The sequence below is a fragment of the Xenia sp. Carnegie-2017 genome, unplaced genomic scaffold (genome assembly GCF_021976095.1).
Source record: "Xenia sp. Carnegie-2017 unplaced genomic scaffold, XeniaSp_v1 HiC_scaffold_13, whole genome shotgun sequence".
Classification (NCBI taxonomy): domain Eukaryota; kingdom Metazoa; phylum Cnidaria; class Anthozoa; order Malacalcyonacea; family Xeniidae; genus Xenia; species Xenia sp. Carnegie-2017.
In genome coordinates, this window is record NW_025813436.1 from 6,897,104 (window position 1) to 6,922,462 (window position 25,359).

The 25,359-nt window shown below is 31.8% G+C and overlaps 2 protein-coding genes across 2 annotated transcripts; both read left to right on the forward strand.

Moving 5' to 3' along the window:
- The first annotated feature begins 875 nt into the window (after window positions 1-875).
- LOC124433327 (adhesion G-protein coupled receptor D1-like) lies at window positions 876-19,374 on the forward strand. Its single transcript, XM_046983087.1, has 26 exons — window positions 876-932; window positions 1,486-1,589; window positions 2,023-2,085; window positions 2,276-2,413; window positions 2,686-2,733; window positions 3,716-3,841; window positions 3,915-3,977; window positions 9,482-9,607; window positions 9,682-9,732; window positions 10,665-10,790; window positions 10,866-10,916; window positions 12,274-12,399; window positions 12,475-12,525; window positions 13,733-13,755; window positions 14,060-14,119; window positions 14,199-14,361; window positions 14,963-15,152; window positions 15,685-15,955; window positions 16,343-16,578; window positions 17,351-17,550; window positions 17,649-17,733; window positions 17,847-17,913; window positions 18,058-18,143; window positions 18,281-18,407; window positions 18,474-18,515; window positions 18,845-19,374. Exons 2-26 carry the CDS (start codon window positions 1,523-1,525, stop codon window positions 19,109-19,111), a joined length of 2,853 nt encoding a protein of 950 aa, XP_046839043.1. The 5' UTR covers window positions 876-932; window positions 1,486-1,522; the 3' UTR covers window positions 19,112-19,374.
- Window positions 19,375-21,064: 1,690 nt separating this feature from the next.
- On the forward strand, window positions 21,065-25,124 carry LOC124459098. Its single transcript, XM_047008640.1, has 3 exons — window positions 21,065-21,385; window positions 22,110-23,047; window positions 23,990-25,124. The coding sequence occupies exons 1-3, from the start codon at window positions 21,233-21,235 to the stop codon at window positions 24,672-24,674; spliced, it is 1,776 nt and encodes a 591-aa protein (XP_046864596.1). The 5' UTR covers window positions 21,065-21,232; the 3' UTR covers window positions 24,675-25,124.
- The last annotated feature ends 235 nt before the right edge of the window (window positions 25,125-25,359 follow it).

Consider the following 25,359-nt stretch of genomic DNA (forward strand, 5'->3'; position numbering starts at 1 on the left):
TTATACATTTATAACATCAACGTTGCTCATTTTACATTCTTCAATTTTACGTTTTATCAAGATCCAGTTTCATGCAGCGTTTCACGTTTTTTTGGGCCAAGTGAATATTTTTTCTTTATTTAACTATCTGGTTTTCTTTCTTGTTTTAAAGGTAAGAATATGATCATTGTTTTCGATGAAAAGCATAGAGTTGAATTGACACAAATTGCCAAGTGGCAACAGTTAGAGCTAGTGTGTTTGTTTTTTTTCATTTTTTTGCATCAATATTAATGTGATTTGCGTCTTTTATATTTTGAAGTCAATTAATGGGAAAGCTCATTACATTAACACTTGGCATTTTTTCTACTATCGACATCGTATATTTTAAACAATAAAGCAATCCTCCTTTATTTTTGACTGGATTGAAGTATTCGTTGAGCGTTTTTCCCTGATTAATATTCTTACTTATATTCACACTTTTCATGCATGTACTTTGCTTATATTCATAGCAATCGTCAAAATTTTTTCTGGCGTACGTAAGCGTAAGGTGAGCGTAAGGTAAAAACGCCATGAATAAAAATTACTCAAATTTTTTCTTGTTTATATTGATTCTTTTTAAATTGAAAATACATGCAAAATCCCTATATGTTCTCTTATGCTCTTTTTTAGTTTTTTGCTTTTTTTGCTTCGAGAAAAGTCTAAAGTAGATGTCGTGATCGACTAAATAACACTTGATAAGAATAATATCTAAATGTGTCAATTAACCAGGTGGCTTTCTATATATGGTAAATATTTTAACGTCATGAAAGTTTGATGAAACTATGTAAGTGGCTTCATGTACGCATAAACACTCCAGATGTGCATGACTGTTGCAAAGAAAGTCAAAATTTTGAAGAAGATAAGAATATTTTTCTTTTATCTTTCTTTTCCTATATCTATACATATTAGTTTGCGTAAGTATTTTACTTCGATTATTCTCTTTATTGAAAACGTGTTTCTTTTGAATTATTTTTTCGTTTTAACGAAAAGAAGCTACAATGAGTTCATCACTTCCGAGGATTTTTATTAATGCGTGCAATATCCAAGTCATAAAAGGGTTCCTTTAAGACAACATCCATACAATATTCCATGCATCTGTCAAACACTTAATGATTTACTCCTAATGCCACTTAGGTCATGAGTATTGCTACGGTAATATTTTAATATATTTTGCGTGCTATTTTATCCGTATTCTAGCTAATACTTGTCATTTTATGTAAAGTTGTTTAAAGTAGCATATTTTCACATGTAGCTAAGTACTGATGACACGAAAGTTTAATTTGTAGCTATAGTAAATGAAAAGTCTCCTAATTCACGTACAGACTTTAATTTCACGTACAAACATGTCACAAAAGAAAGTTTTAGCACTTTTGATGCAGTTTTATTTTTATGTTATACATGCTACATTTACAACTGATATTAATTGTTCATTCTCCTCTTGATACTGGCCTTTTTAAATTTATATAGTGACTGTTGATTGACGCTGTTTTGTCGAAGCTTTATCATGAATTTTTTGGTGTATCTTCTGTTTGTTTTGTCTGTTTTTTTCAAAGATGCAGAAATATGTGCAGGTAGAAAAAGTTTGTTGAAAATTTCTCGATTTTTAAAGTACAGAAAAGTTCAGTAGTTGATAAGCATTAATTCCAGTAGGATTGACATTTCTGTATTTAATATTACATGCACGGAGTAACGGATAGTTGACATGAAATATAGCTATGCATGCATGACAGTTCGTTGTTTCTTATAAAAATGCAGCGTTGTTTATATATATTTACTATAATTAATTGTTTATTTCTACTATACGAATAATGTTGCAGAAAATTATACATCACCAGATTGCATTTTTTTATATTATCACTGTCCAGTAAAGACAAAATTGATACATGACATGAAGCATAACTATGCAGTATTACAAATACTTGTTTAATTATGTTTTGCTTTTATTTACATTAACTGTATTAATTTCTTTCTTGCAAAGATTCTATCTCTATACTTATGTTTAAGATAACGGTGATGTAAATATCCAACAATGCTGTGCTACTTTCAGAGGTTGGACGGAAGACGAAGGTGGGTCTTTTGAATGATTGCAATATTTGTATATTACCATTGTCCAGTTGACAGTGAAACTGATACATGACTTGCAAAATAACTATGCATGATGACAATAGTTAATTAAATTTTCTTGTTTCTGCATTTATTTATATTTACTATGATTAATTCTTTTTCATAGCAGTTGTGTTTCTATGGTTTTTTTAAGATTGTGATCATGGCAGAGCCAGAGTATGCTGTAAATTTGCAAAAGGGAACTTTAATAATTATGAACGTTCTGAAAAATTTTGTGAAGACCATTGCAAAAGCAGATCGGCAACCGTATCGGCCTTCAAAAGGTGTACAGGTAGAAACTCTTTTTAGAAAACTATTTTATTACTGCAGTATAGTATCATATATATTTGAAAATATCTCTAAAATGTTCTGCTAAATATTCTGTTGAGTATTTGCTTTTCATGCATATACAAATTATAACGACAATAAAAGTGATACATGACATGTAGCATAGCTATAGCTATTTGCACGTTGGCAAGTATCAGTTTCATTATTTTCTTATTTTTACTGTATAATCAATTCTTTCTTATAACTATTTTGTTTTTGTGCTTGTAAATTTTTCAGCATTAGCAAGACGGCTGGACGTATTGAAATGGTGTTCTTGTCATAAAGGTTCAACTCAGTTTAACTCAAAGAGTGGATTGGCTTTAATTGGTTTAATTAATTATGTATTTTTCGTGTTGCTATCAACGCTATGCGGTCGTTTTTTTAGTTTCAAACTGATATAAGCACCATAGATTGAACGAACACACACATATTGCACATTGATTTAAAGTGCAAATCTTTCCATAACTATATATATGGCGTTGTTTTCCTTATTTCACGGGTGAATTTAACTAAAATAGAAGGACAACAGAGACATCAAAATTGTGTACATGCGCAAAATTTATTGATAACCCGTATTTTACTGTAGTTTCAAATTTAGCGAATGAGTTCTTAATTTGAAAGTTTTAATCTGAGTTTCTGAGGAAAAGATCCAGCAGTACTTGTTGTTGCCCAGTGAAACGATGTTTGTTAACATAATATAAGGTTTTTAAAAATGATTTTTTGATATGATGATTTTTCCGACGACGAACAGAGAGTTCATTCTTCTTCAAATCCGAAAGCGAATTTTTCAATGTTATCATCGTTGTGATTAATAACGATTTCCTTCGAACCTTAAATAAGAAAAGTGCGTCAGTCGTGTTTTTCAGAAAGAAAAGTTTGCGTCAGTCGTGTATTTCCGAAAGAAAAGTTTTGCAAATTTTAAAGTTGTAAGTGGGCTCACCACATAAGAACTTTCATCATGAGATGAAAGGACAGTTCTGCCAATGTGAAGTTTTAATGTAGCTAATAAGTTGCAAAATAAATTGCTCCAGAAGCTTTAAGGAACCTGCTTTGGTACTGCACATACATGTAATAAAATCATTCCTGATGATTTTTAAATAAAGTTGAAACGTTAAATCAAAATGCTTACGTTATTTGGAGTTAGCTGCTGTTCTTATGTATTTTATTTATCTTTGTCTTTTTTGATATCTGTATTACAGAGCTGCTGCAATATGGGGGAGAGAATATGGAAAACTTTCGTTAACAAAAATTTATATTTCTTTTCCAGATTCTTTTCCATCGTCAACTCTATCACCGTCATCAAAAACTTTTCAGTCAACAAGAACGAGAACTCCTACCATAACCACAGAAATAAAACGTTCCAAGGATTCGTCAACTTTAGCTACAATTAAAGGTGAACAAACAACGATTTTTGAGTAAAATTTTATCAACATCTAAATTCTCATCAAATTTTATTATTACCATAGCGACAACTTTATTGTCTTTGACCACAAGTAAAGATTGGAAAACGACCAGTTTTTTAAATGAAGGTATCATCTATGACTTGTTTATGTATTTGTTTAAATCAAATCACTAAGACAAAATATTTAAAACATGATCAAATTAAAACATCTGTTTCTCAGACGGAAACGCTATTTTACACGTCGTAGATATAGATACGCAGAAAACATAAATATCTTAGGAAATAGAAAACATGAATATCTTATGATACAGAAAACATAAATATCTTAGAAAATAGAGAACATAAATTTCTTAGGAAATACAAAACATGAATATCTTAGAAAACAGAGAACATGAATTTCTTTGGAAACATTGAGCATGAATATCTTAGGAAACAGAAAACATAAATATCTTAGGAAACAGAGAACATGAATTTCTTAGGAAATAGAAAACATGAATATCTTATGATACAAACAATATGTATATCTTATGATACAGAAAACATAAATATCTTAGAAAACAGAGAACATAAATTTCTTAGAAAATAGAAAACATGAATATCTTATGATACAGAAAACATAAATGTCTTAGAAAACAGAGAACATAAATTTCTTAGGAAATAGAAAACATGAATATCTTATGATACAAACAATATGAATAACTTATGATACAGAAAACATAAATATCTTAGAAAACAGAGAACATAAATTTCTTAGAAAATAGAAAACACGAACATCTTATGATACAGAAAACATAAATATCTTAGAAAACAGAGAACATAAATTTCTTAGGAAATAGAAAAAATGAATATCTTATGATACAAACAATATGAATATCTTATGATACAGAAAACATGAATATCTTAGAAAACAGAGAACATAAATTTCTTAGAAAATAGAAAACATGAATATCTTATGATACAGAAAACATAAATGTCTTTGGAAACATTGAGCATGAATACCTTAGGAAACAGAAAACATAAATATCTTAGGAAACAGCGAACATGAATTTCTCAGAAAATAGAAAACATGAATATTTTATGAAACAGAGAACATGAAGATCTTATGATACAGAAAACATAAATATCTTAGAAAACAGAGAACACGAATTTCTTAGGAAAAAGAGAACATGAATACCTTAGGAAATAGAGAACATGAATATCTTAGGAAAAAGAGATTTCTCATAAAATTTCTTTACTTTGTAGTATAGCGAAAGCAAATATTTGAGTTTGCCATTTGTTTATGCAGACTTGTCAAGATTGTTAAGTGAAACTTCATTAGATAGAATTCTATACATTTAACATTTGCTCCACACTAGAAAATAGAGAAGATGAATATCTTAAGAAACAGACAAACATGAATACCTTAGAAAATAGAGAACATAAATATCTTAGGAAAAAGAGAACATGAATACCTTAGGATATAGAGAACATGAATATCTTAGGAAGAAGAGAGCATGAATATCTTAGGAAATAGAGAGCATGAATACCTTAGGGCGCAAAGAAAACATCCTGACCAAAAAAACAGAAAGTAAATATAATTTAAGGAACAAAAAGCAAAAGTCATTTTCACGATCACATACTTCTGCGTATGTGCTCGCAATATTAAGGAGAATTAGCTTGTCAGAAGCTGCAAATATTAAGTGCGTGCTGCGTTGTCAATGTCTACGACCTGTTTGATGTAGTAATGGTTATATTAATGGCATGAATAAAGCCACAAAAAACGTAAAAGCAAACTTATCAGATATTTCACGACAACTGCTGTGCTCATGCATTGAATAATACACAATGTACGTATTATAAATAATGTACAAAGTGTATTACAATGTGCCCTCCCGGCAATCACCATAGTAAAATGGTGACTCCTGCAATTGGGACACAGGATGTACGGTTATAAATAATGTGTATATATATGGTTGCCTTTCCTTATAAATGTTGATTAATTATTCATTTTATTGTATGTTACGGTTGCATATGCGGATAAAGAAAATTTGGGTGATTTTCAATTGAAAATAACCTAAAATTTTCGTACCTTTTATAATAGAAATTTCTCAAAAAATTTCTATACTTTGTAGTATAGTGATAGCAAGTATTTGAGTTGCAATTTGTTCGTGCAGACTTGTCAAGATAGTTAAGTCGAACTTCATGAGATAGAATTCTATACATTTAACATATGCTTCACATTATAAATGGTATGTCATGGCTGTAATTTTCAAGAGAATAACTCGCCTGAATAGAATTATCTGGTCTTCACTTTAGATTTGAAGGTAAGAATTAAAAGCATCATCTCTAATGAAGTTAAATTGATCTTTAATTACTGTTTGCGTGTGTGTTGACTTTTTTACTCAACATAAATGCAATATTTATATAGCGACATCTTGTATTACTTTGTTGGGTAGTTCGTCCTCAGTTTTTTTGAATCGTGGAGGAAATGTCAAAAAAGCATACTTTGCGTCAAATTCACTGAATCATTGAGCGAAGTGTAAGTATTAATTCTTGAACACCATTTTTTTCCCTGATCAATTTTATTTATAAATGTTGTCGTTGCATTCGTCATATCTTTTAACCTCTATAGCAACCTCTTTAACACTCTATAGCAACGATACATCCTTATAAATTAAAAACAGAATACACTTAAAGCAATAACTTGCATGTGCTTGCATTGAATCATTGTAGAGAAGAGTACCACACACAACGCAATGCTCACCTTCTTTTTGTACAGCTACATACAAAAGAAGAAAAACAATAGTTAAAGAAAGTTAAAGCATTTCACTACATAATATATTAGGTGATAAAAATATTTTCTATTCATAGCGTGAGACAGATGGCTATTAATATTAATTCTTAATGTTATTTGCTTGCTTGATGAATGTCTGAACTTAATGTGAGTTGTTCTGACATATTTTAGGCTATAGATATGTAAATCGTGAGAGTAATGCTTCACACGCATGCAGGAAGATGCAGATGGATGTAACACACTTTAAGGGAAAAAACGATGACGAAGATGAATGTCTTTTTTGTTTTATCGTGTTTTTCTTTTGTACACGATTGTTCATGTCAACCATGTAAGTATTTTATTTTGCTTATTCAGTTTGCACAAAAAATGTGTTTAAATTTTAAATAACGTTTGTGATATTTAAACAACAAGAACAAGAAATTGCGATGCATAGAGTAGAAACTGAAATGATTAACTGTTGTTTGTAGGTTTAAAAACCTCAGAAAAATCAAGGAAAAGTTCTCAAATTGTTGCAACAAGTTCAATGGGACTTTGAGCGACCACGCGGCAGGATACAACCAAACTTGCAAATTATCTAGTGCGCAAACCAATGCGTGCAGTTGTATTTACAAATTTTTCCCAAACAAATCTCAGCAGGAAAGTCACAATACGAACTATGGTTCGTGTGCGATGTTTCATTGCAGAAATGCGACATTTCTAATCGAGCCATGCCATGGAATGCGCGTTTTTCACTATAGGTTTGTCATTCATGAATCACTTGATGGTAAGTTCTACTACTGCTAAGGCCACGAATACTTTGCCACAAATTCCATAAAATTTATTTTTGTTCTAGAACCAAATTTAATAAGTATTTAAAAAATTTTATGCAGGTGGCGAACCATCCTGATGAGATGTTTTTAAAGTTTTTCAACTTACGAAATATTTTTCATTGCAAGCTTATAATTGTTTTATACTTTTACGAGTTATTTCACTCTATAAAAATGCCATTTGCATGGTAGCCTTTTTTTATTATTCTTATTTCATGTATTCGTGAACTTATGTATCATGATATTCGGTGTCTTTTTTATGTTTTTGCTTGGATTTTGCAGATGCTCCCAACACAAAATATATCTTAAAAATTTTATCGTGATAATATATCGTTTGTCGAGAGAAAGAAAGATGTGTTTTATGAACATTTGTCACAAAGAATTATACTATATCAGCTACAAAGATCAATTTTTTTGTAGCAATTGTAATATTGCATATTTATGCAACAATGTTTAAGTGTATGTTGACGATAAAATGAGGATTGTTATGACTTGAAAAGATCACACAAATGAATTATCAAAAATTGTGCTAAGGAGCTACATTGTATTATTGCACTATATAAAACCTGAAGTTGTACCTCGCGAATGGCGTTAAATTAAGGTAGGAAAACCATATGCATTTTAAAATATGTTTAAAATACAATTTTGTTCGTTTCGTTGATGTATTGGATCTGAAAATGTTGTTTTAACCAACTTTTCACCCCTTCACTTGATTTGACAATTCAATGTATAAGATGTGCTTACTCAAAACAAAAATTTGCTTGCTCGTACCACGAAAAACTTATTCATGTTTTACTACCGTGTTTTATAGAAAGTGATAATTATGATATTTATTTCAATGTTGGTTCATGATTTCTCTCTAAATCGTTAAATAAACGCATCAACTGGTCAAAAACAGCTCATCTTTATGTTTTTGAAACATACATTATAAACAACTTTTAAAACAGAGGTCCTCAAAACTGTTAATGAACCGTTCATATTTTGTTTCAGGTAATATACAGCTGGTATAACTATCGATAATGCATGGTGCCGTATATGTTTCTTAATTGTCGTTGGCAATACACAGATAAAGAAACATGTGACTTCCCAAACTTGCATGGTGATACGATAACATACCACGAAAAATGGAAGTATTACCGATGATAAATTATGGAAAGTTGTGTTAGTTTGGGCATACGTCACTATGTAATGTCTAACAGGGATAAAAGGTGTAAACTATATATATTAAGCGCAGAGAGAGGACATCGACAAAGTCAGATAGATCTATATGGAAACCTAAAAGTTCTTAAACTACAATAAAGTTTAATGAGTGAAACGTACAACAGTTCTGTATCGGGGAAATCAGTTGGCAGGACGAAGAACATCGGTAAAAGTTGCTCTTCATTGAAAGAAGAAGATATCGCGGAAAAACCATATTGTAATGCACAGCCCAGTGGCCTTAAAAAAGAATGCACTTGAAGAATTGATCTGAAAAGTCTTGATTCTTGGCAAAAAGCATTAACGAAAGGGACTGGTAAACTTCGGATGACATTATTATTTCTTGAAAATAAAAAAGAAATAAGAAGCAGATAACGTTTCTGACTTATATTGTATCTTAACATTACTCCATTAAGGAGTTGTTACAGATTCGTCGCTGGAAATGTTGTAGACTTCAAATGTTCAATGACACAATGACTGAGATCTACAGTTAAAAGTGTGGAAACGAGCGATCACTAATAGAGATTTAAAACTGATACAGTTGTAAAACTCAAGCACGCAGCAATGGGAGGAAAAATTACTTCCTTAACCCCAATAAATGCAAGCAACTTTATAAATGCAAGCAACTTTATAAATGCAAGCAACTCCTTTCAAATATGAAAATTTGCTTTGAAAGCAAAATTTATATTGAAAAAAATTATTATAGTCGTTTTTGCATTTTTTTATTACTAGTATTTAAATTGCTAAAGTTCGAGTACACTTTCAATCTATTGCTACTTCTATATCTTTTTGTGGCATTACATTTCTAAAATGATTATGTTGAAGACGTAAATGTTTTAGATCATTCTTTTTTAGATTTTTCTCCATCGTCAACTTATTCACCGTCATCAAAAAGTTTTGGAACAAGTACAATCATAACTCCTACCACAGCAACTGAAATAAAAAGTTCAATGAATTTATCAACTTTAGCTACAAGTAAAGGTGACCAGACAAGGATTTTTAAAGTAGAATTTTATTTACGTCTAATTTTTTGTTGAATTTCATCTTTGTTGTAGCGACAAGCAAAGTAAAACCGTCTACAACTTTATCAACCCTCACAACCAAAGGTATTATTTAATTACATATTTAAAGATATGATAATAACCACATCTCTACGATGTATCGACCATAGGATTGAAAAGATGAAAAGGCCTTCTTTCTGCTATTGTATACAGGTTACAATGGAGCCCAAAGTATTCATTTAACGAGTTCATGCATGTAACATGTTTTCATGATGCATGTAAAATGTTTTTATCGTGCATGTAAAATGTTTTCATCGTGCATGTAAAATGTTTTCATGCATTTAAAATGTTTTCATCGTGCATGTAACATGTTTTCATCATGCATTTAAAATGTTTTCATCGTGCATGTAACATGTTTTCATCATGCATTTAAAATGTTTTCATCGTGCATGTAACATGTTTTCATCATGCATTTAAAATGTTTTCATCATGCATGTAAAATGTTTTCATCATGCATGTAACATGTTTTCATCATGCATTTAAAATTTTTTCATCGTGCATGTAACATGTTTTCATCATGCATTTAAAATGTTTTCATCGTGCATGTAACATGTTTTCATCATGCATGTAAAATGTTTTTCATCGTGCATGTAACATGTTTTCATCATGCATGTAAAATGTTTTTATCATGCATGCAACATGTTTTCATCATGCATGTAAAATGTTTTCATCATGCATGTAACATGTTTTCATCATGCATTTAAAATGTTTTCATCGTGCATGTAACATGTTTTCATCATGCATTTAAAATTTTCATCGTGCATGTAACATGTTTTCATCATGCATTTAAAATGTTTTCATCGTGCATGTAACATGTTTCATCATGCATGTAAAATGTTTTCATCGTGCATGTAACATGTTTTCATCATGCATGTAAAATGTTTTATCGTGCATGTAACATGTTTTCATCATGCATGTAACATGTTTTCATGAATATATGATGTAAGACGTAAATGTTTTAGATCATTCTTTTTTAGATTTTTCTCCATCGTCAACTTATTCATCGTCATCAAAAAGTTTTGGAACAAGTACAATCATAACTCCTACCATAGCAAGTGAAATAAAAAGTTTAATGAATTTATCAACTTTAGCTACAAGTAAAGGTGACCAGACAAGGATTTTTTAAAGTAGAATATTATTTACGTCTAATTTTTTGTTAAATTTCATCTTTGTTGTAGCGACAAGCAAAGTAAAACCGTCTACAACTTTATCAACCCTCACAACCAAAGGTATTATTTAATTACATATTTAAAGATATGATAATAACCACATCTCTACGATGTATCGACCATAGGATTGAAAAGATGAAAAGGCCTTCTTTCTGCTATTGTATACAGGTTACAATGGAGCCCAAAGTATTCATTTAACGAGTTCATGCATGTAACATGTTTTCATCATGCATGTAAAATGTTTTCATTATGCATGTAAAATGTTTTCATCATGCATGTAAAATGTTTTCATCATGCATGTAAAATGTTTTCATCATGCATGTAAAATGTTTTCATCGTGCATGTAACATGTTTTCATCATGCATGTAACATGTTTTCATCATGCATGTAAAATGTTTTCATCATGCATGTAAAATGTTTTCATCGTGCATGTAACATGTTTTCATCATGCATGTAACATGTTTTCATCATGCATGTAAAATGTTTTCATCATGCATGTAAAATGTTTTCATCGTGCATGTAACATGTTTTCATCATGCATGTAAAATGCATGTTTTCATCATGCATGTAAAATGTTTTCATCATGCATGTAAAATGTTTTCATCGTGCATGTAACATGTTTTCATCATGCATGCAACATGTTTTCATCATGCATGTAACATGTTTTCATCATGCATGTAAAATGTTTTCATCGTGCATGTAACATGTTTTCATCATGCATGTAACATGTTTTCATCATGCATGTAAAATGTTTTCATCATGCATGTAAAATGTTTTCATCGTGCATGTAACATGTTTTCATCATGCATGTAACATGTTTTCATCATGCATGTAAAATGTTTTCATCATGCATGTAAAATGTTTTCATCGTGCATGTAACATGTTTTCATCATGCATGTAAAATGTTTTCATCATGCATGTAACATGTTTTCATCATGCATGTAAAATGTTTTTCATCATGTAAAATGTTTTCATCGTGCATGTAACATGTTTTCATCATGCATGTAACATGTTTTCATCATGCATGTAACATGTTTTCATCATGCATGTAAAATGTTTTCATCGTGCATGTAACATGTTTTCATCATGCATTTAAAATGTTTTCATCATGCATGTAACATGTTTTCATCATGCATTTAAAATGTTTTCATCGTGCATGTAACATGTTTTCATCATGCATTTAAAATTTTTTCATCGTGCATGTAACATGTTTTCATCATGCATTTAAAATGTTTTCATCGTGCATGTAACATGTTTTCATCATGCATGTAAAATGTTTTCATCGTGCATGTAACATGTTTTCATCATGCATGTAAAATGTTTTTATCGTGCATGTAACATGTTTTCATCATGCATGTAACATGTTTTCATGAATATATGATGTAAGACGTAAATGTTTTAGATCATTCTTTTTTAGATTTTTCTCCATCGTCAACTTATTCATCGTCATCAAAAAGTTTTGGAACAAGTACAATCATAACTCCTACCATAGCAAGTGAAATAAAAAGTTTAATGAATTTATCAACTTTAGCTACAAGTAAAGGTGACCAGACAAGGATTTTTTAAAGTAGAATATTATTTACGTCTAATTTTTTGTTAAATTTCATCTTTGTTGTAGCGACAAGCAAAGTAAAACCGTCTACAACTTTATCAACCCTCACAACCAAAGGTATTATTTAATTACATATTTAAAGATATGATAATAACCACATCTCTACGATGTATCGACCATAGGATTGAAAAGATGAAAAGGCCTTCTTTCTGCTATTGTATACAGGTTACAATGGAGCCCAAAGTATTCATTTAATGAGTTCATGCATGTAACATGTTTTCATCATGCATGTAAAATGTTTTCATCATGCATGTAACATGTTTTCATCATGCATGTAAAATGTTTTCATCATGCATGTAAAATGTTTTCATCATGCATGTAAATGTTTTCATCGTGCATGTAACATGTTTCATCATGTTTTCATCATGCATGTAAAATGTTTTCATCATGCATGTAAAACATCGTGTTTTCATCATGCATGTAACATGTTTTCATCATGCATGTAAAATGTTTTCATCATGCATGTAAAATGTTTTCATCGTGCATGTAACATGTTTTCATCGTGCATGTAAAATGTTTTCATCATGCATGTAACATGTTTTCATCATGCATGTAAAATGTTTTCATCATGCATGTAAAATGTTTTCATCGTGCATGTAACATGTTTCATCATGCATGTAACATGTTTTATCATGCATGTAACATGTTTTCATCATGCATGTAAAATGTTTTCATCGTGCATGTAACATGTTTTCATCATGCATTTAAAATGTTTTCATCGTGCATGTAACATGTTTTCATCATGCATGCAACATGTTTTCATCATGCATGTAAAATGTTTTCATCGTGCATGTAACATGTTTTCATCATGCATGTAAAATGTTTTCATCATGCATGTAAAATGTTTTCATCATGCATGCAACATGTTTTCATCATGCATGTAACATGTTTTCATCGTGCATGTAACATGTTTTCATCATGCATGTAAAATGTTTTCATCGTGCATGTAACATGTTTTCATCATGCATTTAAAATGTTTTCATCGTGCATGTAACATGTTTTCATCATGCATGTAAAATGTTTTCATCGTGCATGTAACATGTTTTCATCATGCATTTAAAATGTTTTCATCGTGCATGTAACATGTTTTCATCATGCATGTAAAATGTTTTTATCGTGCATGTAACATGTTTTAATCATGCATGTAAAATGTTTTTATCGTGCATGTAACATGTTTTCATCATGCATGTAACATGTTTTCATCATGCATGTAAAATGTTTTCATCATGCATGTAAAATGTTTATTTTGCATTCAACTTTTTAGAGACACGCTCTCCACGTGAGAAGGTAGGTGGGTCAACTCTATATCTTTATTACTTTTCCTCTCATGTTTATGTTATATAATTATGATTCTTAGTAAAACTACTCACTTTAGGCTCATAATTTAGACCGATGCTAGAACGATTTTTACAGTGACATTTTTGACCATTTTTTACTTTATAATTTCTAATTGCGTTTATGGATGTTGATGTTTTCTAGTATTCATACAACGTTTGACGAATTTATAATGATTCTTTGTCTTAGCTCAACTACTTGATGTTTTCTAGTATTCATACCACGTTCACGAATTTATAATGATTCTTTGTCTTAGCTCAACTACTTGAAGAAAGATTTGAAAAACATTACTTTAAGCCGTCCTAAAGCATTTGAGGTATATTCAAAAAGCAAAAACTGTAGGCTTGCCTTAATCAAAAGTTTTTTAAAATATGCATATTGTCTTGCTCTTGCAGATGATTTCGAGTTTAGTCAACGAATTTCTTCGAGAAAACCCGTTGGATGCAGAATTAATATTGCACCTTCCCACCATATTTGAAGACAAACTGGTAGAGTTAATTTCTGTTGCAAACCAAAGTTTTCCTCACAGATCTATGACAAGAAATGAAAAAGAATTTGGTAATGTGTTTGTTTTAAATCTTACTTAAACTATAAAGATTAACGTTAGTCATTGTAAAGGTAGTGATGAATAAACAATAGAAAATGAGAAAAGTCGTTATACACTCTACGTAAAATATAAACTAAGATAACACATGTGTCAGTGTAGGTAGTGATGAATGAAGAACAGAGAATGAGAACAGTCTTTACACTACCAAAAATATTAACTAAGATAACGTGTGTCGGTGTAGGTAGTGATGAATGAAGAACAGAGGACATGAATAGTTTTTACACTACCTAAAATATAAACTAAGATAACGTGAGTCAGTGTAGGTAGTGATGAATGAAGAACAGAAAATGAGAACAATCTTTACACTACCAAAAATATATAATAAGATAACGTGTTTCAGTGTAGGTAGTGATAACGAATGGAAAACAGAGAAGTGATAGAACGAGAGCAATTTTTACTCCTCTAATGACAAAATAAGATAAAATGTGTTTAGCGATCACATCGTGAAACGTATATGATAAAATATAATCTTTGTTTTATGATGATAGAACCTCGTAATGAATTAATAAACTTATACTTTGTTTACTTATGTATTATATTGACTTTATTTAGTTGTTTCCATTGTGCACTTGTCGTCAAACGTGTCAATAAAAGAAAAATTTTTCAACTTTCCTAATGTGGAGCTGAACGGAATGCAACATGAAAATCTTATGGATTCTATAAGTATTCCATTGAGCTTGTTTGACACTGTTGCTCCCTTTTTTGTTGGCGTTCTGTATCATAATTTTGGCAATCAATCGAGGTAATACGTAGTTATAGATAGAACGATAGTTGTTATTTATTTAGATAATTTTTTTACTTGAATCTTTTTTTTATCTCAAAACTGTTTTTATCTCTATGCTGTTTGTACACTATACTCTATACGAAGATGTCCGGAACATCTATTGCTAATATAATGTTAACAGTGAAGAATGTCTAAATAGAGTCGATTATTTTCATGCTTGAATAGTCGATGTTAGTACAAAGGAAATTTGTACCAACCTAACCTTATTTGTTTTGGATAGCTCAATCAGTCTCCAGACATATTTCATGAATTTTTTCTTACATTTGCATTTGCACTTCAACGTTTGTTTTTATTTATAGTAGCCAACGACGAATTTCCTATTTTCGATTTCAACTTTGATTATTTAATGTTTGCCAGTTTAACCATAATTACAATTTAATTATAAGCTAATTTAGCTATAATTAGAATTTAATTCTTTGCTAGCGCTTTATCGATTTAAAACTTTTTTTAAAGAGATCTGGTAAAATAATATTTATTTGTCTATTAAAAGCTCAGCGAACTTCACAGATCAGATGTTGAAATCAAACATAATATCAGCCAAATTGGTGCCTAAACCAACGGTGACATTTAACATCAGTTATAAACTACATACAGAAAAACATACAAAGAAACCATTTTGTGCCTTCCTTAATACGTCTAGTGACACGTCTTTCTCAACGGAAGGATGTTACGTCATTTCTTATTCGAATGATTCGACCGAATGCACGTGCAATCACATGACAAGCTTTGGTGTAATCGTAAAAAACGAAGATGACGAAATGGTAAGCGTATCAATTTAAAAATTTCCTTTTTCTGGGGGAAAGATGTTATGTCATTTTTTATTTTAATAACTCAACTAAAGTGCACGTGCAAATCACATGAGATATTTTGACGTAATAGTAAAAACAACGATGACAAAATGGTAAGGGTATTGATGTTTAAACGAGGTCACCATCGATCATCGCTCGCAAAATATTTTATTAGGAATTTACCTGGACAATAAATGAACATTGCACACAAAAAATTTTCAATAAAGACAAAACCAAAGTACAACCGTTTGCAACACAGCATCAACTCATTGCACCCAATTCTCATTCAACCACTCTCTCTCTCTCTCTCTTTCTAGTGATAAATTCGCTTACTAATTTTACTCCTAAACATCAACATAGGTACAATCCAAACACCGCAAAGCCCTCACAATCATCACATACGTTGGTTTGACTTTCTCCTTGCTTGGAGATGTGTTGACTGTCTTGAGTTATGTTATACTTATCGGATTGAAATCTGAGCAATCACATCTTCACATAAACCTGGCGTTCTCCTTGGCTCTCGCTCAGACTTTCTTTATCGTAGGAATTAGCTCGAACGGCAACGAGGTTTGTATATCATGTGATTATCAGCAGAGGTTCAGAAACAACCTAAATCATTTCTAGGCAATGAAGTAAACATAATACAAACGAAAGTACAATGTGTATAACACTATGTTTTCAGAAAAAGAAGTCGCGTTAGAATAAGCATTCGAGTAACATTTCTTATTAGTTTTTTTTCATCATACAATTTTTGTTTTGCTCTGCTTTACAACGTTCTCATATAAATGATATATTTCCACGTGAACGTGTAGAAATGTATTGTGCGACGAAAGGATTCACCCTTGTTTCTATAGTTTTTTTGTATAAATAACTTCTTCTGCCTACTGTTTCTATTGGATAGACAACTTATTTGCATAGTTTATATTTACCATTGAGTAAATATACTCGTACAATAATTGTGTATTGAGGACGTATTCCATGTTACCTCGACTTACTCTTCCTTCCTTTACTTTCCCTCTTCTTTGTCTTTTCCTTATTCTTCCCTCCTTTACCTTTTCTCTCCCTTACTTTTTCCACCTCTACTTTCCCTCTCCTTTACTTTTTCCACCTCTACCTTCTCTCTCCCTTACCCTTCTTTCCTTGACCTTTCCTCTCCCTAACCCTTCCCTCATTTATTTTTCCCTCTCCCTTACCTTTCCCTCCTTCATATTCCCTCTCCCTTAGCCTTCCCTCCTCTCCCTTCCCTCTCCCTAACCCTTCCCTCCTTTATTTTCCCTCTCCTTTGCCTTTTTCTACTTTACCTTCCCTTCCCCATCCCTCCTTTTCCCTACCTCTCCCTTACCTCTTTCTTAACCCCTTTCTTTTCAGTAATTGCTTTCACGTATTATGTTACTATAAATTGTTTTGTCATTTTCAGATCTTTTGTCTCATCGTGGCATCTCTCATTCATTATTTCTACCTTGTTACCTTTTGTTGGATGTTTTTTGAAGGATATCATCTTTATCTTATGATCGTTAAAGTCTTCAACGACAAAAGCAAGGTCAAATTTTACTACATCTTCTCCTGGGGTACGTTAGTTCAAATAAATATTTTTTTCCGTACAAATTTTTCTATGGCGAGTCTTACGATATACGATCTTCATTTGTTTATTCTAAACTTTCAATAGTAACACCGTTAATCGTTGTTATATCTTCACTCATTTCTGCGGAAGCTTCATTTGGTATTTATGGCTACCTCTCCGATGGCAACTTGTACGTTATGACTATGTTTTTGTTTGTTGTTTTTTTTAATATGAAACTGCTTTAAATATTTCTTCACGAATAACATAAATAACTGTCCAGTTACATATTAGATATTTTTGCAGTTGTTGGATTTCATATGAAAACAATTTCATTTGGTTTTTCATTGCTCCTGCTTTGCTCATATGTTTGGTAAGTTGTGCATCACTGATTGCCATAAAACTTTCATTCATCTTTACATTATAATGCCGTTTTCCTTTTTCATTCAATGTTACGGTCGCTAACGAATCGATTTTACTTTTTCTTGTCACTTTCCTGTTTTCTTTATTTGTTCAGATCAACATTATCATGGCGTCTTTAGTACTGCGCGAAATGTACCGTATGAATAAGAAACATACAGTTAAAATTTCTGTACAGTTCAGGTAATTCACGGACCTTTCGAAGTCTTTTAGGCAGTAGTTAGTTGTATTACACTTTAATAAAAGATTTAAAGATTACTTTAGTAAATATTATATAAATTTAAAGATATTTTCATATTAACTCGACGTTTCATGTTTAGAAAGTCACTAAAAGCTTGTCTATATATATCTCCCATTCTTGGATTCACTTGGGTATTTGGGGTCCTAGTGATCATCAAACATTCCCTAGCTGTGGAGTACATCTTTACCATTCTGAACACATTTCAGGTAAGGTTCATTGAAGTCTTAAAGCAATCTGTTCAGATAAGCAATATCATTTTTTAAATTATATAGGGATTTTTCATATTTTTGTTTTATGTGTTGAGAAGCAGTGAGGTAAGCAACTAAGATTATTGTGAATTGGTAATCATTTAGCCTAGAGAGATGCAATCTTTTCTGAAAAACGACAAAGTAGTTACTACATCAGTTTTGTCAATTGAGGAAGCTATACATTCTTTTTTTGCCTTGCTTAACATTACGTCTCCCAAGGAAAATGTTAAAAAATTAAATGCCGGACGGTGTGAAAATAAAGCTACTTCAACTTAAATCTGACTCTATGACAGAATATTTCAGTGAGCGTTTATATTTATAATTTTTCGATACTCAGAATGTGTTAATTGACACGAAGGCCAAATAATCAGTTGAGGCAAAATTTTTTCCCTTAGATACAATCTGCTTTCAAACAAAAGAAAGAACGTTGGACAATGTCTATGTATGTAACCAATCGACCATCCATTTGTAAGAAAACAACAGGAAAGGCTCCACGGAACTTAATTACACCAGTGAAGGGTTATGTGATTGAATCATCTAAATGCCAACGTCGTGCGCTCTCTACTGAGGCAAATAAACACGACCAGGTAAAGTCTGCCAATTGGCAAAACCTTCAATACACTTCCAATGTTGAGGGCTCTGGCAATAAAGTTAGGAATTAGAGTTCTGGTCCTTACACAACATCATTCAACGTATCTCATGAAAGTCTTACTAGTAAGAATTCTAACACCACTGAAATGCAAGATGTAAATGATTTAGAAACGTGTACCTAACGTGGATAAACATGAAAGTTGCTTTGATCGATTGTTCTTAGAGTAAATATGAATTTAGTGCTCAAACCTCTCTTAAAAAGTCAGATTTTAAAATAAAAACAATATTAGTTGTAGCACAGCGATCAATTATTTATTAAACGACACATGTTGAAGTTTGTCAATTATTATTTTTCAAATATTGTATTCGGATATAACGTTGTTTTTTTTGGGGAGGTGCCGATAAAACTTACATCATTTCTATACACTCCTACACAGTGAACTGCTCCTACATCATTACGTAATGGAAGCATTATGAGTAGTCAGTGGACACCATATAAGGTCATACACTCTTGTTGTCATAGTAATGATGGCGATGCAAAATGGCGGACGACGATTCATTTGTGTTCTATCTTTGCCGAGAATGTACTAGATAGTTTCTGGTGAACATATCTTTCAGACTGTTTGAAATTATTTTTCCAGACGTTTCCTTGTTAAAGTCGTGAAAGTACTTCGACACACCCTTTTTGAGAAACTCGTACAGATTAAACACATATCTGAGAAACATATTATAGGTTTCTTGTGGATCGCTTAATAATATTATTATACAGCGCTGCTGGCCAAAATTTGTTGTGTCTTCAATTCTTTGCTATTTAGAACTGGCATAGAACATTTCTCAAATGCAAAACGTATTTATGGCTTTCTTATGCATCATTCAATGTATTTTGCTGTTTATTCATTCACTTTCTTAAAGTTTTGTGTTTTATATTATTGATTCGTATTGAAATATCACCATGGCTTACACGCAATCAATAGTTTAGTTGCTACTTTTTACAATTGTTACTAAAAATATGCAATTGTTGGGCAACGAAATAAGTTAAATAGTTAATTAAACACAATTGTTTTTAAATTACAAATAAAAAGTGAAAAGAACGTTTTTAATTACACGATGACCACGATTTAACCATCATCTTCACTCCGTATGTATACCAGATAAAGTATGATCTATTATATTAGAAATAAGATTTGTGGACAAGCCTATTTTTACGCCATGGCTATATATACGTCAATATCAAACTGGTCTCAGAGCATATAATATGCATTTGTAGAATCCAAAAATGGGAAGGAAATCAACCAACATAATGAGACATGAATATAATGTGGGTATAGATAATGGTTATGATAGCCAAATATATAGTTGCAGTTATAGATGACATTGCATATTTTCATCTTAATCAATGGGATATGACTTTGATCAAAGAAAACTAAAAACCTTTAGCACTAATATGTCCTGCTGACCTGAAGTTATAATTTTGGAATATTGCCTTTTCTGAAGGAATTCAAAAATACTGAGCAATTAGATTCTTATTATTTTAAGTCGTTATTATCATTTGTATAGTTATAATTTCACAATGTTTCTTTATAATTTTCTTTTTGTGTATTACCGAGAATTGAACTCTTTTAAACAAAACGAAAATAAAAAAATGTCATCCTCTTTCCTTGATGAAAAATTTGTTGCTAAAAATTATTCTGATTTAGCAGAATTTCAACTAATTTGAAAAAGCGTTTATTTGTAGGCAACAGACTACATTTGTCATAATTTGACGTGCCCTCTCAAAAAAGCGCGTGTCTGATTTAAATCATGATTTTAAACGCTTACGTAAATGCCTACGTCATACAAATGTTTTTAGGGAGGAGAGGGCTGCGAACAGATTGTTTTAAAATAGTTTCTATATATGAAATGTAACTTGCTCTTACAAATTATTATCTGAAAGTAAATAATTCTGTGCTCATGTCATTTCAATGTTATGAAGGTTTATTTAGTTTTTAACCAAATACAACTAATTATTTTATTTCTCCCCACCCCCACTGGTAAAATGCTAAACAACTTCCCGTTTCATACATTATAAACAGCTCGAACACGTCTTCCTCTTCAGTTTTAAAACAATTTTATATCTTGTAGTAGTTGCTGTGGCGTGAAATGCTCGCTACAGATCATAGATAAATACATATATTCTCACTACGCGATACAAAATGGAGTTTGTGATTGAACAAGAAAAACGCGATATTGTTGAGAAGTTTAGATTAATCATCCAAGAAAGATTTAATGTCAACCTTTCCTTGGCAAATGGTACCGGGAATAAAATCTGGATTACTTTGTTAGGAGAACATGTAGACAAGGCTAGGGTATGTACCATATTTTTGTGAGAATGAATCTTAATTTTATGGTTCATGACAGAAACCTTTAATATATAAAAGTAAACTGAGACCGACAAGTGTTGGGCAAAATGTGATATACGTTTCTCTGCAAAACAGCAAGCTTTGGTTTGTTTAGTTTAGCCGTTTTCCAAGACTGTTAAGCATAAAAGATTACGAAATCAGTCACAAAGTTGATGGATAAATTTGGCAAACTTGAATTTGTGCCAAATTTATGTTTTCATATTGCAACGAAACCTGTCGGCATTGTGGCTGTTAAAACGGTGCATTGTATTATTTAAGTATTCTGTGAAATATTTCAAAGATTTTGTCTTATTTAATATTGGAAAATCGACTTTGGTACAAAACAATCGAAAAAAATACTCAGTTTCTATATACATGCTATTATTGCGAATGATCTGTGGTCTTCGTATTGTGGAAGGAAGTCATAACTCGCATACTTAAGCGCTTATTTTTATGAAAGAAATTGTTCCAGACACGACCTCTGGAATAAAGTTCACCCATAAGATTGATATGTGACATATGGTTGGTCTGTTGGCTAGTACTTCTTTACTAGGGCCTTCATTTGTGTATTAAACATTCATTGGGAAAGATAGATGAGTCAATCCTGTAATTTCATGAATTTAACTGCATAGTTGAGGCGAAAAATTCCTTTTTTGCTTTGCCTCCTTTATAATTATGTTATTTATTTTAGAGCTATGTTAAAGCTTTAACCAATCCAGAAAAACGTCAGGAAATTGCAATACCAGCTTCTCTAGTAAATATCTTTGCACCTCAAAGCAAGGAACATATTCAACTGGAATCTGAATATGGAGTGTATGTTGAGTTTCCAACACCCAATAAAGCTATCATTTCGGGTGATACAATTGAAGTGACAATCTTGGCAGTATCCAGATTAGAGAATCTCATTTTAAACCACCGTGCTAACTCTCAAACTCAACCAACTGAAGTTAAAACATTTAAATCTGATAAAAACCGAGCTCTTGAAGATTTTGCTCTCAAACTTGGCTATGAACAAAGTCAGATAAATATGGTGTTTGAAAACTTAGGACATGATAGTGATAAGAACACATTTTTAAATGAACTCATCAATGTGTCCGGGGCAAGCACAAGGACAGCTGAACCACCCTGTAGACCTGTACCACGACAAGTTCAACCACAAGTTTATATGAACAATCACTTGTATCATAATGATACTGGCGTGAATTGCCGAAGTGCTGTACGACGAACATCTACAGCCAACACTCTACAACATTATGCTAACCAACCTTATAATCCAACTATTGATGGATTAAATGTGTATCCTCATAGTTTGGAAGGTTTTCCAGCCCAAGTTGATTCTGTTCATCGAATTTCTCCAACACCAAGAACCACCCCCAGCTTCATTCCTCAAAGTACATCCCCCTCACTTAATAATCCCAGTTCATCAAACATAATTTCGAGAGGTTTAACCATGTCTCAAAGTACTAGGGATAACAGTTGCATTACTGCATCACTTCCTAATTTGATGAATGGTTCTTATGATAACCAACATGTTGATCAATTAGTGGATCAGGTTGCCTCTAGATGTCAGCAACTACCACAAAGTAATTTACGTCATGTTGTTATTGATGGCAGTAATGTTGCTATGAGGTGAGTTTCATGTTTACAAGTTGTTTTAAATTATTTGCACAGTCACCTTGTGTGGTATTTTACTGATTAAGTTCACTTCTCTTGGAATATATGTGTTCCCATTTCATATAAATTGTTGTGAGGATTTGTCTTTATTGCTTTCTATTTCTATTGCGTTTCCTGTAGCTCAAAGAAGTATTGTGTTCTTTGTCTTACAAACTTTCAAATCCTAACCTTTATTCTAACTATATATTGTAACTTTCATTTGACTAAAATCCTTCAGTTGTAGCTGTAAATGATCAAAAATCATTTCCAGATATTCTTTTAACAGCGTCAGTTGAAACTGTGCTATTTTCATATGAATAAATATTGACATGTGCGTATGTATTGTTTAACGCTGTTTGAACTTCCTGCTTGAGATAAAGAAATTGACCTACACATCGACTCGTCTTATGATTTCCTCGTTCGAGTTAAGCATCCTGTCACGTGGCCTTGATTAACTTTTAAACATCTGCATTTACTTGTCTGCGAACTCAGTGACACGGAGTTTAGCTTTGCGAAATACCTTTTACATTAAAACATTTGTTGATTCACAAAGTTTTGATATTCCTATGCTAAATGTTCATCATAGACGTATCTAGGCGTAATATTGTTTTATCTTATTATTAAACTTTGATGGGTCGATAACTTATGTCACTGACGTATGATCTAAGTGCTCACAACCTTATATTCGTCATCAAACGTTTGTGGGACTGGGTCGATGTAATTTCTATATCTCTAAAGCAGATTTTATGTTTAAGTTAGGGAAGGAAATCAACTGTGCGCACTCCTTTTAATTGTTGTCGCATAAAAATATTCATTATTTCGTTGCCACACACTCGACTTACATTTTTTTGAAATTATTTCAATACGTTAATGTTTGTCGTCATCCGATGTTAACGAACGCTAATTTTCTCAATTTAGTCATGGTAACAACAAAGTATTTTCATGTCGTGGTATTTTACTGTGTGTCAATTGGTTCCGTCAACGTGGTCATACTCAGATCACCGTTTTCGTGCCCTCTTGGAGAAAGGAATCGGCAAAGATGGATAATCCAATTATGGATCAACAAATCCTTAAACAACTCGAGGATAAAAATTGTCTGACGTTCACGCCATCGAGAAAGGTTAATGGGAGGCGTATTGTCTGCTATGATGATCGTTTTATTGTCAGGCTTGCGGATCGTACGGACGGCATCATTGTTTCCAATGATAATTTTAAAGATCTTGCTGCCGAGAATCCAAAATGGCGGGATGTCATAGAACGGAGACTCTTAATGTATTCTTTTGTAAATGACATGTTTATGCCACCAGATGATCCTCTTGGTCGCCATGGACCCACATTAGATGAGTTTCTACAAAAGGGAACGGCATTTCATCGAAGAGTATGTCCTTACGGTCGTAGATGCACGTATGGTAATCGTTGTAAATATTATCATCCAGAAAGAGAAGAAAATAGAGCACAAATGTACAATAGACTGCAAATGTACAATAGTCTTCAGGCGTTGTTTCCCAAACATGAAAATCTTATTCAGGAAGTTATGAGGATGTTTCCTAACGAAACAGATGCCAATACATTGGCGACTAAAATTTTGAATAAGATGCATTGACTTGCCTTCATGGAAACGCTTATGTTCGAAGATTGGCGTTTATGAAACTAGAAGGGAAATTAGGGGATTCTTAGTGTCACGATGTTGGTATTTTATGTCTTGCACTACTGAATTTTTCCTATTCTCCAATTTCAGCGTTCATATGTTTTATAATCGGTTGTAAATTGCGTTTCTTTAATACTGTAAATAGCAATCAACGTAAAATCATCAACGTATTTTGATGATTTTAAACCAAGAACAGTTTTATGGGGGTAATATATCAAAAGAACAGCAATTCTTAAATATGAAATGAAGTAATCTCTATGAGAAGTTAGTAATGTATGTAATTCTTTTAATTACTGTTTTCCGACATGGGAAATTGATTCATTCGGAATTTTAAAGTAAATTGCACTATCTAATTATGTTTTTTAGCACTGTGTGCTAATGTGAATAAATATTTGCAAATTTGTATTTATTCTCTCAGTTGATTTGTGTCGTTCTTTGTTTGGTTCAATAGTGTCTCCATCGAGTTTACATGTAACCAACCAATGCGGGTTGAGTTTATGGGGTTGCGTTTAGCCAGGATGAAGGTTCTTTTTACTTACTGCTGGCGAAATTTGAAATGCATTACGAAATGAATTTTAAAAGTCTTATAACGCATTTTTACGACCTTTTTTTCTGGTATTTGAAGCTCGTGTTCTCTTCC

What these genes read in the sequence shown, in the direction of transcription:
- LOC124459098 (XM_047008640.1), top strand. Translation starts at nt 21,233, where the DNA reads ATGGAGTTTGTGATTGAACAAGAAAAACGCGATATTGTTGAGAAGTTT. An exon ending in AACATGTAGACAAGGCTAGG is followed by an intron (nt 21,386 to 22,109) that starts GTATGTACCATA and finishes TATTTATTTTAG; the next exon opens with AGCTATGTTAAAGCTTTAAC. An exon ending in GGCAGTAATGTTGCTATGAG is followed by an intron (nt 23,048 to 23,989) that starts GTGAGTTTCATG and finishes TTCTCAATTTAG; the next exon opens with TCATGGTAACAACAAAGTAT.
- LOC124433327 (XM_046983087.1), top strand. Translation starts at nt 1,523, where the DNA reads ATGAATTTTTTGGTGTATCTTCTGTTTGTTTTGTCTGTTTTTTTCAAA. An exon ending in TCATGTGATTATCAGCAGAG is followed by an intron (nt 16,579 to 17,350) that starts GTTCAGAAACAA and finishes CTTTCTTTTCAG; the next exon opens with TAATTGCTTTCACGTATTAT. An exon ending in AAAATTTCTGTACAGTTCAG is followed by an intron (nt 18,144 to 18,280) that starts GTAATTCACGGA and finishes TTTCATGTTTAG; the next exon opens with AAAGTCACTAAAAGCTTGTC.